Source organism: Marmota flaviventris, chromosome 17 (assembly GCF_047511675.1).
Source record: "Marmota flaviventris isolate mMarFla1 chromosome 17, mMarFla1.hap1, whole genome shotgun sequence".
NCBI classification, from domain to species: domain Eukaryota; kingdom Metazoa; phylum Chordata; class Mammalia; order Rodentia; family Sciuridae; genus Marmota; species Marmota flaviventris.
Window position 1 is genome coordinate 28494295 of NC_092514.1, and position 13400 is coordinate 28507694.

The window sequence follows — 13400 nt, forward strand, 5'->3', positions numbered from 1 at the left end:
GCTGCGGCCCGGAAGACACAGGAAACCTTCCTTTGCTTGACTCAGGCCCTTACTCTTGCCTTTCAGCCTCCTTCACCCACTTCCCATGCCCACCCACCCACCTCAGGGAGGCAGGGACTGAGTACGGAAGGGAGAGGAGTGAGAAGGGAGTTGGAATTACAAAGGCAGCAGAACCTTGGCAATGGGACCCATATCCTCATAGACAGCATTGTGTCAGGGTCACACAAAGTCAGCAAATTTCTGTGGACCATACTGAGCCCCTGTGCAATCTTGATCCCTTCTTTCATTAATTCAAAAGAATCCGCTGAGCACCAACCACATGCTAGGCAGAGTCCCCCTGCCCTAAAGGACCTAAATACTCTGGAGGCGAGTAGGGAAATCAGTAAAGCCCAATGTGACCAGGGCCGGGATACTGCTCAGGTCTTCTCCCACCAAGTGGGATCCAAGCAGCAGTGCTGAAAGATATGTACACATTTTAGTACCTCTATAAACTGGGGACAGTCCGTTCAACACTAAAGTACTAAATTCATATATGACCCTTTCTGAAAATAGGAAATAAACGGGTCATGAGAAAACTGAAGGGGATTAGAAAATGACCTATACGTGCCCAATGCTTGTGAATGAAGCAAACATCGCTGGAGGTCTGGGATAGTCAGAGGGCTGTAAATAGAAAAATTTATAAAGATTCAACTTCCATTTTCAAATAAAGGTTTTGTACTTTTTGCCGTTCGTTCTGTGTTGGTGAATGGTTTGCCTGCAGTGTTTTACCATGGGCCAGGGCGAGGGAGTAGCAGCTGGATCGAGAGGCAGGTAAGAGCCCCACACATGAGGCAGAGGCCAGAAGTTATCTGGTGCAGGAGAGACTCTCAAACAAGGCAAGTCGGTGGGACCAGACCCTTCAGAACACAGGCTGAAGCAGGAAGCGTTCAGCAAAGGGAACTAGAGGACAGTATCTAGGACATGCTGAGTGGGGAGGACAAGCAGGAGCATGCACTCAAGTGAACATTTCAAATTGCTACAATTATCTTTATGGGAATAAATGAATCCATGACCCTAGCATGGAAAACAGGCTTGTTTGAACAAAGTATCCCCTCTGTGCCTCAGTGCAGTCATCTGTAAAATGGGAATAATAATAAGCACTGAGAGCGATGTTCTAGTATGTGCTCAACAAAGGTTAGCATTTATTATAATTTATTTTTTTCTGTGGGAGAGGAAGGGGTGGCAGATAGTCCACTATTCTCATAGCAGACACAAAAGTATTCTCAATGGTTCTGTAAATCACATTGTGTTTTGCCTGTCGGGGGAAAAAAAGAAGATGTAAATTATTTCAAATAGACATGCACATACTTTAAAATACTGAGTTTATTTTTTAAAAAATCAGCACAGTAAAAATTGTCACACAAATTACTTCATACTACCAATAACAGGTCCTCCCATCCATTCAAGTGCATACATTTAACTCTCCAGATTACAGACCTGTAATTCCCTTGAAGCTCTTTACATTCTGAAGTTACATAAAATTGAGGAAAATGTTAACATTAAATGAAAATCAATTTTGCACAAATAAGTGTGATTGAGCAGCTTAAATCATCACCTGAAAGACTTGCACTTCAAAAACAGTCCTGGATGACAGCACTGAGCAGCACTGAGTGTGTGATAACAGGAGTCACATTATTCCCTGGGGTGTGGCTCACCCCGCTTGTTCTTCACATTTCTTTCACCAGGCCTCGGGCAAATAATTGAGGGAAACTTTTTCTAGGCAGTGGCCTTATTTTTAATGCACCTCCTTTCCTTTTTCTGAATTTGGTTTCTAAAATAACAGAGGCTTTTCCCTTGGTACCACGACCCGAGACACTGGAGGACCAAGCTGTTAGGTTTCTTACACGTCTTCCTTCCTCTGGGGAGACCCAGAGTCTTCACGCTGTCCAGCTCTGTCCCCTCTTCCCACACAGGGCTCCTCTGCAATGTGGACACAGAGAGAGTTCCGACCTTCTCAGAGGTAGTGGGCTCCACACCTTTACCAATCCCGGGAGAAGACCCGGTCCTTTCCTGATATCCTCAAACTTCCTCTGAATTCAGAGAAAGCTTTTTATACCAGAATGTGTCAAGACAGAGCAATAAAAAGACTTTGAGGAACTGAAAATGTAAAAAATTACCTAGGGATTGAACCTTAAAGAGAGGTGTGTTTATCACTATTCACTGGCAGATTCCTATTTTTAGCTGCACAAGCGCAGAGGTTTGGCAGCATAACCTAACTCTGTGTTCCACATCAGTCTGTGATCCAGGAAGGACAGGTGTCCTGTAAGGGCACAGCCAAAAATGAAAAACATGAGCCAGGTGCTGGGACTCGGCCTCAATGCTGATGCCACCTGGGGGTTCAACAGTAGCTTGAATCCCTGCCTGAATCATATTTATTTATCCATTACCTTTCAAAACATTGTGATCACCAAACTGAGCCAGATGAATGAATATAATACCTCCACAGGAAAATTATACATTCTGAAAATATTATATTGTCATAATTCATGTTTCCTGAGCACTGATAAATTTAACACATTCCATCATAAACTTCTAGAACCACTGATATGACAATGAGAGAACTGAAGTGAGGCTGAGCTCACTGGCATCTCCTTCCCTGCGGTGGGTAGCACCTTCTGTGCCTGGATGTACAGCTGAGGATAAAGGTTTCTTGTAGCCTAAAACACAGTGCAGTGCCCTCTCTTCTCCAGTGTGGCACAGGGGGGCCTCGCCTTGGGAACCTTTATGGAGCAGCTTCTAGGAATTCCGAGGTGAACACGGCCTCTGCATAGTCTTCACACATATCCTGAAGTTCTGCAGCCACGGCCCCCAGAGCTTCATCTACCAGCTCTTCTGAAAAGCTGGAAGACAAACAACAGAGCTAAAGGTATGGACGGCCAGACCTGGAGCCATTCTGGTGCTCAGCTGGGGAACTTAACAAGTCAATTCTAAAATTTAAATAGAAATTCAAAAGGCTAAGAGGTAGTTTTGAAGAAGAAAAACAAGATAAAAGGCATCTCTCTCCTAGATATTAAGATGATGGAGTGCAGATCCCAAAGTCGTGTTAGAGGCCTATGACAGAATGGACCTCCACCTCCAGAGGGCTGAAACCAGAGGTGACTGGAAAATAACTAGTGCAACCCAGTTTAGATCCACCTGGGACTAACCACCTGATAGAAGAGAGGCTGTGTGTCTTCTCTAATAGGGAGGGGGCAGGAGATTCCAAATTGTGTCCCCCCCCCCCCCGCCCTTGCACATCCTTTTTTTACTCTGAACTGTTTCAAGAGGTAAACTGAAGACGTGATATCCCCGAAGTACTCAGTGTGTCCTAGAGACAAGGACATGCTCTTAGACAACCACGGTGCAGTGATAGAATCCGTAAAATTAACATCCATACAAAACCATCACCTAATCTTACCTACAGACCTTATTCAAAATTTGCCAAATGTCCAAACAATGCCCTTTATTCAGTGTTTTCTAGTCCAGCATTCAGTCCAGGATCAGGGGCTGCATTTACTTGTTGAGTCTCTTTTAGTCTGAAATAGTTCCTCCGTCTCTTCATATTTTTAAAGGAATAAAGGCCTGTTTTTGCAGAATGTTTACGGGCTTGTCTGCTGTTTATTTATGATCAGCATCAGGCTATACATTTCTGGAACAGATGCCACAGGAGGAGACTGTGTCCCCTCAGTACTCCACGGCATCTATTGGTCCCATTACTATGAATGGTGATTCTGAACACCTGGTTTCTCCCCTGTAAAGCTGCCGCCCCCCCCCCGCCCCGTAAATTAATATTTACAAAGTGTATTGTTGGGAGGCACGCCAAGACCATGTAAAAAATACCCCTTTCTCATCAAATTTGCCTAAATCAAGTACTACAGGGTTTCCAAACAATGATTTCTTAATCTTATCATTCCTTTTCCATTCCATACTTGGCATTTCCTTATAATGAAAAGCTTTCCCTTCTCCCTTATTTGTGTATTCATTCATTCATCAGTTTGGCCTTATAGACTCCTACTTGTGGGTGTTCACTATAGATTCATTTTTAGAATCCATTACTATTACCTAATTTGATACTTAGAAATGTCTCAAGTCTGAGAATGTAGCTGGTGGCAGAATACTTGCCCAGCATGCACACTGCCCTGGGTTTGAGCTCCAGGATCATGAAAACAAAACAAAACAAATTTCCCAGATTTGGACAGTCAAAGCCCCTTAGAGTTGGCTGACTGTCCTCTTGACATGTTTCCATCATTCTTTGAGCACTTCCTGTCTGACACAACATGATACTTCAGGATTATCTTACATTTCCCAGACCCAACCCTGGTCCTGAAATCAGGAGCCTTGGAGTGCAGTATTGAGAAACCAAGCTCTAGGTACCAGGTGTGCTCACTGCTACTGTGCCTCTACTCCTAGGCCCTCTCAGCAACACACACACACACACACACACACACACACACAGACACATACACCCTCTATTTTTCTTTTTTCGGTATTAGAGATTGAACCCAGGGGCATTTAACCACTGAACCACATCCCCAACACTTTTTCTTTTTTTTTTGGGGGGGGGGGGAGGACAGGGTCTCACTAAATTGCTGAGGCTGGTCTCAAACTTTTGATCTTCCTGCATAAGCCAAGTTGCTAGGATTACAGGCAGTACCATTCCTAGCTCCTAACCCTTGTTTTTAATTTTCATCTTTTGTGCATGTGTGTTGTCTCCATGCATTATTCTGCATATTTTCTTCCTTCCTATGTTCTAAGCCTCTAATTTTCTCTTCTGTTGTGTCTAATCTGCTACTGAGTCCATCCAATGAATTCATTTCAGAAATTAAATCTTTCATTCTAGGATGTATTTTTATATTTTCTTTATTTCCCAATTCTCTGCCAAAATTCTAAGTTGTACCTTTTATTTCTGTGAACATACTCGGCACAGTTATTTTAATGTCCATGAAATAGCTCTAATATATGGACCTGCTGTGGACCTGTTCTTGTTATTGTCTTATCTCTTTATTAACTTGTTATTTTTCACCATATGCCAGACATTGCATATGAAAATTGTAGAAAAAAGTTGAGTCCTAAAATGATGTCATCTTCCTCCAAGGAAAATTTGTTTGCTTATGCCTAGAGACTGGGAGGCAATAATAATCTAGAGTCACTCCACTCCAAACTCAGGAAATGAGATATTTTGTTGCTACTTAGCAGGCCAATTTATATCTGGCCACCCATACTTGCAAAGTATAACATTTTTGGGTCCCAATCAAAAATGAAGAAAGTTTACCAGGGCAATTGCCTTACTGTGGCAACCCCTGGATTCTGGCTATCAAAAGTGCTACTTTTCTCCCTCCAGAATTAACTATCCAGTGTCACGTGATGGGCTATCTTCTCTGGGTCTCTTCTGTTCTCCATGATTCTGTCCTAGTTATTCCTCATTGCCTAGTTAACTTCTTGGTGCCTTTAAGTGTGTATGTTTTATTTTTAATACAGCTGTTCTATTAACAGTTATCCTCAGTGGGAGAAGAGGTCTAAATTACCAAGTGTGTCACTGCTAGAAGCAGAGGTGGTCTCCTTGTTTTTACATTTGCTTTGCTTTTATATTCCTACCACCAATTCATCACCAAATTATGAAAGAAATACAAAGGTACTCTCAATACTTCCAACATAGCAGGTAATGTATCTGTTTTCTTCTTCTTTTTTTTTTAACCTTTTTCACTCTGCCTTCCCTCGCTCCTGGGGTCCTCTGCCCTCTACTCCAATGTGGACCAGTAACTTTCTATGCTTGCTGAAAAATTCTCCTAGAAATGGCTTTTGTCATTTTTCTGGAAGTTCCATGGTGGAATCTAAGCTTCCTAAACCCCAACCTTCTTTTTTTCTTAATGTACATTTTGTTTTGGTGTCATTCATCCTCTAGTATGCAGTAATGCAGGGAAACTAAATTTTTGGACATTTTCAATGCTTAACAATGTTTTTATTCTACCCTTAATTGATAATTTAGCTGAGCACAGAACTCTAGGTTACACTTTGGAACTGTGTTCAAATATCTTCTAACTTCCAGTGTTGCTATGGAAAACAATATGTCATTCTCTTTTCCGATTATTTGAAGGGGTCCAGTTTTAACTCTCAGGTATCTTTTGTCATCTTCTTAAGCTGGGATGCTTCCTTTTCATAGTGATGTGCCATGGTGGATTTTTATTCCTTCCATCCATCCATTTCTTCATTCCATTTTTCCCTCACAGTGAACAACTGATGAACCCTTTGAATTTAAAGACTATAGTCTTCTGGGAAATTTTCTTATAGTATTTCTTTAGTAATTTCCCATTTCTCCTTTCCCACATTTTAGAACTCCTATTATTCAGATATTGGTTGTCTCACAGGACAATCCTCTAATTTTTTTTTTTATTGTTGTTATTTAGCTCCTTGATTTTTTATTTGACGGCCTTATTTTTTTTCTTTGAATTCTTCTAGTGAATTTGTTTCGACTATCATATTTTTCTGTCTTTCTCTTTTCTTTCTTTTTTTTTTTTTTTTTTTTCACTAGTCACATTTTGGTGGGGAGACTGGGGATTAACTCGGGCACTTTAGCCCTGAGCTATGACCTCAATGTTGTTTTTTTCTTTTTAATTTTCTGAGACAGGGTCTTGCTAAATTGCTGAGGCTGGCCTTGAACTTGTGATCCTCATGCTTCAGTTTCCAAAGTCATTGGGATTACAGTTGTGTGCCACCACACCTGGCTATGTTTCTAAGAAATTTTTCATTCTTGGAAAGTTCATTTTTTATACTAGCCTGTTCTTGTTTCATGATATAACAGCTTCATTTAGTTCTCTGAGAATATTAATTCTAGTTTGTTTTTAATATTTTACTCAGTTCATTGCATTGTCTCCACCTCATTAGAGTTCTCTTTATCAGTTATCTCACTTTTCAGTATTGTTTTCATCAAATGTCTGCTCATTTTCAAGAATAAGAATTTGAACCAAACCTCCTATTTTCTGGCTCACCTACAACCACGCCTTCACAAGCACATCTGGTGCTTCTAGTTTCTAAGTCTTACCGAGGTTCTTCTGTACAGATAAACTCGGTTCTTCACCTACTAGGTATTTTTCTTTTCCTGGTCTGCTAAATCATTTGTCATTTATCTTAACTGCTTTAAGGCTTCCAAATTCTTTTTGATATTCTTGCTTGCTATCATTTATAATTTTATACTTTTTTTCTTTGTTGTTTTAGTGACAAACAGTGAGAGAGACAAAGGAAGTAGAGATAAATACATATATTCAATTTGTCCTTTTCACCTAGAAATCTCATTTTTTTAAAGCCCGTAAATCTTTAAGAATTTGCTTTTATCAAAATCACTATCACAACTGGATGCAATGACATATGCCTGTAATCCCAGTGACTTGGGAGGCTAAGGCAAGAGGATCGAGATTCAAAGCCAGCATCAGCAACTTAGTGAGACCCTGTCTCAAAATAAAAAAATAAAGAAGGGCTGGGGATGTGGCTCAGTGGTTGAGTGTCCCTGGGCTCAATCCCTAGTACCAAAAACCAAACCAAAACAAAACAACAACAACAACAAAAAAAAAAAAAAACCCACAAATACCTTCATCTTTCCCTTTTACTTATTTACTTGTATCCAGTTTATATCATATTCTCCCTCTGAGCACTGGAACACTGTCTTTCTTCAGGAATAAGGAAGAATAGACATACAGAAAAGAAATTCTTTGCTAGAAGAATTTCTTACCCTAGAGACTACTACCAGATGAAGTCAACTGCCTTTGGATGCTTTTTTCATGATTTGATCAATACAAAACTCTCATCTTTGGAACATTCAGAAGTTAAAACAGGATAAATTAAAAATAATAATAAAACAACAGAACTAGAATGTTCAGATACACTGTCACTTGGTGCCAAAGGATGCCAGAGGAAAGCATCTGTAAAAATCCAGTCAGATTTTTTAATTAGTTCCGTCCTTTATATTTTAACCTATTATCCTTATAGACTGGGAGAATTTTGCCTACACCTACAAAAACAACTATGAACAAAATATATCATTTTACTATGGTGTAAAAACAAACAAGGAATAGTCTATCTTCCTAGGCTTGCTTCTGGATTTCCCAATACGGTGGTTAGCCTAAGGGATCCTGACAGGTTATGGAAAAATGAGTATGTATGCTACAGAACTATAAGTGAACACATGGAAGCAAGTTGAGTTAACTTCTCTCCCCACAGAAAATCCTCAGAGCACATGTCACAACAGATGTGCATCTGAAGAGTCACCCAGAACAAAGGGTTTTATAAGCTTCAAAGGCTACCATATACTAAAGAGCAGTGTTAAATCTTAACATAAGGCTTGAATGTGAGTGATTATCCCTGATTCTGCCTAAATCCCACTAAAATAAAAAGAAATATACAAACAAATACATACACATACAAGGAAAAAAAAAAAGAGAGAGAGAGAGAGAGACACAAAGTATATGAGAAACGTCCAAAATTTTCAGAAGGCAAAAAACACATGAAAAATCATGACTGATTTAGCAGTACAGAGGAAATATGGAGGAAACTGAAACCGAAGTCTTTGAGGGAGACACCAGGCAAAAGTAAGCTGACTATCCCACCAGACATCAGAAAGGCTCAGGAAGTAAGAGTACCTGAAATCAGGAAGATATAATGTGGTAGGGGATAGAAAAACAAGAAAAAGGGTTGAAATTTAGAGAACAAAAACAAATTTTCTAGAACAAGAATAAGAAAATTTGTTTTTGTTCTCTAAGAAAATCTGCAGATCTATCAGCAGTTAGGCTGATAGATTTCCACTCCTACTCTTGCAGTGAACTGACAATCCCTTCTCCAACCCCCACAAAAAAATGAAGGTATATTCTTTGGAAAAAAGGAACCAGTAGGGGCTGGGCTGTGGCTCAGCAGTAGAGCACTCGCCTACCTCTTGCGAGGCTCTGGGTTCAATTCTCAGCACCACATAAAAATAAATAAATAAATAAAATAAAGGTATTGTGTCCAACTACAACTTAAATAAATAAATAAATAAATAAATAAATAAGCAAGCAAAAGTATCAATCACATATGAAGGTATATATTTTCAAACTTGTAAGTCTCAAGAAATTGCCTCCAATACACAAAGCAGGATAAGTTCCATCAAAACGAGAGAGTAAAATACAAGGGCACGAGGACATCAGGAGGGGGCTAATTCAACACTCAGGCTGCTGATGAAGTTCCAGGACAAAAGCCACAGAGCAGAGCTGCAGAACAGCTGGGCCAGATTAGGGCAGGAGGAAAGGGAGTCCAAGCAGAAAATGGAGGGCTGAGGCTGGGAAGCAGGGGTCAAATGCTACTTCTGTTCATCAGGAAAATTATATTGAGAGATTGTTGGTAGCGTGTACAGAAAGATGATAAATATATAAAGCACAGGCAAATAAAGAGGTGATTATTAATTCCTGAAACATGTTTAAAACCTGTTTAAGAAAAAAATATAATAATCATAGTATAATATTTATTCTTAATGACAAAAAATAACCTTGCATGTCTATAATAAAGCGATACCCATGAGAAATTTAAATTTTGGTCCTTTTTCAAAAGAATGAATCTACACATATCTTTTAAGTGTGGTATACATAAACAAAAGAAGGCTATCCAACCTTCTAACTTTAGTAGCTGCAGGGTCTTGTTTTATGAGTCATAAAACTACTTTTCCCAGGTGAGACGACCTGGAGGAGGACAAGGGTTAATAACAATGTGGAGTCAGAACTTGCTGCTTGCAAAGGCAAGCATGTCCCGACCATGCAGATTTCATAATTATGATATTTCCTGCCTAGCCATATTTTGTGTTCTCGGATGGGACACCACCCTCACTAGTTGCAACAGGAAACCAGCCCCGACTGTACTCCTGAATACTGTATCTGCTGTTAGGGGCTGAATGTTTGTGTCCCCACCTAAATTCATGTGTCAATGCCCTAATTTCCCATCTGATGGTAGGACCTTTGGAAGGTAATTAGGTTTAGATAAGATCATGAAGGTGGAGCCCTCAGGATGGGGTTAGTACCTTTATAAGAGGTGGAAGAGAGACCACAGCTCCTTTCTCTGCCATAAGAGGACACAGCAAGCAGGCCACCATCTGCAAGCCAGGAAGAGGATGCTCACCAGACACCTTGATCTTAGGTTTCCAAGCCTCTAGAACTATGAGAAATAAATTCCTGTTGTTTTAAGTCCCCCAGACTGCAGCATTTTATGGCAGCCTGAGCTGGCTAGGATACTCGCATCAGAAGAGGCAGCAGCAGAGCAGTAGTAAAGCCTGTGCAGTTTTAGTCTCCTGCATCTGAAAAAAGGCAGTCAGCAGGGAAAGCCTGTCCACTAGCAACAATTGGAATCCTAGGGCCCAAAAGCACAGTATGAGACCTTGGCTGGCCCTCTCTCCAGCTTTTCAATGAGTCTAAAATTTGGCACTTGGTTCCTAAACACAGGCACATACATTTTACTGACCTTTCAGCTATCAGCCATGGGTTGAAGGAGCCTACGGCCTCATGAGCTATGATTCGGAGGTACTGTTCAAAACGGTTACAGTAGTCGCCAATGCTATGCTGCATACCAGGTGGGACAAAGAGGGGAGTCTGGCCTTCTCTCTGTTGGGAATCTTCTGCAAGAGAGGGAAGGGAAGCCTCTCTTTTCTCTGATCTCTCCTCTGTTCCCACACTTTCATCCAAGGAACTGAGAAGAAATAAAGAGGATGAAGGCATTCAAACTTCATTGGCAAGCAAGGGTGAACTGTTAATTTATCCTAGTGGTTTCATAACCAAAGGCTCACCTTCATTTCTCTTTCTCACACTAAACAAAGCTCAATATCCTATCACCAGACACTGTTCTCCTTCTCAGTGTACTAACCCTCGACACCGCAGGCATTAGTTAGTGTTCCTTACACAAAGCAGTTCTGTGAGCAAATCTTGCAGTAAGTATCAGCACAACCCATATACACTAAAGTAATGCTCTCAACATGAAAAACCAGATGCATGGTATGGTGTGCTGAAGGGCTCAAGATACAACATGCTCAATGGCCTTTCTATAACCATGCTGTTTTACTTAGTCATCTTGGAGTTTGCAAGATCTTGCTCAAAAGAACTTCTTTGTTGCTGGGCGTGGTGGCACACGCCTATAATCCCAGCAGCTCCAGAGGTTGAGACAGGATAACTGTGAGTTCAAAGCCAGCCTCAGCAACAGCGAGGTGCTAAGCAAATCAGCGAGACCCTGTCTCTAAATAAAATACAAAATTGGGCTGGGGATGTGCATCGCTCAGTGGTTCAATCCCTGCTTACCATCCTCCCCACCTCCCCCAACCCCTGCCCCTCCAAAAAAACCTTCTTTGTCAAGTGGGAACTGAAGAAACTTGGACTTTAATGACGTCAAAGGCAGCCGACCACCATGGAGACTAACAGCATCCTGGCACTTACTTGCCATTGCAGGGCTTTTCTAACATGATGTTCACAGCTGGATCCTTGCGAGCTGCTGTCTTTGTGATCCTGATTGGATGGGGAGACAGAGGAGGAGACAGAGGACTTTCACTTACTGTTGGGATTTTCTGATCTAGAAAAGGAGAAGCATAAAATGACGGCATGTAAGGAAAAGTTGATGTCCATATTAGAGCCGTCCTAGTGCCAATAACCTGTGAAGATGTCACATCACCTCTCTTAAGCATAAAGCGCACAGAGAGCATGCAAAGGGAAAGAATGCTCATTTTACATGCAAAGGTAAATTTTAAAAGTTACAGAGAAACAGATGAAAAATCAGTCTTAAGAAATATTAAGCTCCTTCAGAAATCTCTGCCAGCTCTGAGGAAGACTTCTTGACAAGGCGTGTGGGGGCCCCAGGCTATGCAGGTTCCATTAGGACCCAGTAAGTCATTCAAGGAGTCTGAAGCGGTTGTTTTTTAACCTTTAAATGCTTTGATTATTAAAGAAGAAGAAGGGAAGGAAAAAAAAAAAAAAACACTCGAACACTTAATTAGCTAATTTGTTTCTGGGCAATGCTGGAGAAAAATCTACATGATGATAGTCAAAACATTAATTTATTAACCACAACTTGCAGGCTTGACAGCTCTTTTGAGTTTAAGATTATTTCTAATTTTAAATGTGTTGCAAGTATAGGAAGAAAATCTGTCCTTTTCTTAGGTAGGAAGCATCTGTATGTTAAGTAACTTTCTCTGACTCTCATTTTTAATCCTTATGGTTTCTTACTGTCAAAACAAAGACTAAACAAGTCAGCTTTTGAAAAATATTATTTAGATTATTAAATCAATTTTCCAATGGTCACAGAGAGGATAAGAGGTATAGATACCGCACAATCCAAAGAGCACTTTAAATTTGGTTCTGTGATACATTTCATCAAACAAGCAGAACAAAATAAACTGAAAACAGGATTCTTCTTACAATTTCATAATTCTGGAATTACAAGTATGCAAAAACTAATTTTTTACTATTCTAAAGAGGTCCTTTTCAATGCATACCTAGATTTTATGCAGAGTCAGATAGTGATAATTCAAATCATCCTTGAAAAGAAGTCCTCCCAAGACTGTCTTCAACATGATGCAACCTAATTTAGTGGCCAAGGGCCAATCGTAAGTAAAACAAATTGCCCTTCGTTTCTCTTTACTCTGTTTCCTGAAAAGAAGCTAAAATGACCACTGATTGACTAGATAATAATTAGAAAGGTCTTGCTGTGCTAGCACAGTAGAAGGCAAAAAGGGAAACATGATAAACCCTGAGAAACTCTCCAGCCTCAAATAATTGGTAGCATAGTTGGGAGAGATAAGACACCTTACCAAACAGTTCTAACACATGATAGAGCATGCTAGAATGTGTTATGTGAATTCATCAGCAATAAATGGGAGGAAGGGAGCACAGTTCTAATACAGAGATAGAGGTTGAATGTCCATTGTCCTAAATGCTTGGGATAAGAAGCGTTTGAGATTTTGGAATATCTGCATAGACTTTACCAGTTAAGCTTTCCCTAATCTGAAAATTCAAAACTTTAAAACTTTGACAGCATTTTGGACTTCAGATTTTTGGCTTAGGGATGCTCAACCTGTATGAGGAAAATCACTTTATAAGTAAGGTCACATGAGCCGGGTCTTGAAGGGTCACTGAATTGGTATGCGATGATACAAACGGAGGCTGGAGGACTGTTAGAAAAAGAGAATAACTTCAACAAAAACCAGTACTTAAAATCTACATAAAACAAAAAGAATTCTTTAATATTTTGTTTGGATGGCTCATCTTTCTGTCAGAACAAAACTGACACAGAGGGGGAAAAATGACATGGAAATTATTTTTTCTTAAGACAATACCCCAAACACATATTTTAAAATAATTATGTATGACATATGCTGTTGTAAACCTTCTTTA

At 40.1% G+C, this 13400-nt stretch overlaps 1 protein-coding gene across 1 annotated transcript in view; it reads right to left on the minus strand.

Annotated features, from left to right (window-relative positions):
* Positions 1 to 1344: 1344 nt before the first annotated feature.
* The window catches only part of Kiaa0753 (KIAA0753 ortholog), a 64415-nt gene continuing 52359 nt past the window's right edge, over positions 1345 to 13400 (minus strand). The window contains exons 17-19 of the mRNA XM_027922688.2: positions 11451 to 11583; positions 10489 to 10713; positions 1345 to 2879 (exon numbers count right to left, since the gene is read on the minus strand). Of these exons, the coding sequence (XP_027778489.2) occupies positions 2762 to 2879; positions 10489 to 10713; positions 11451 to 11583 (476 nt within the window). The 3' untranslated portion in view covers positions 1345 to 2761. The remainder of the gene's footprint in view (positions 2880 to 10488; positions 10714 to 11450; positions 11584 to 13400) is intronic.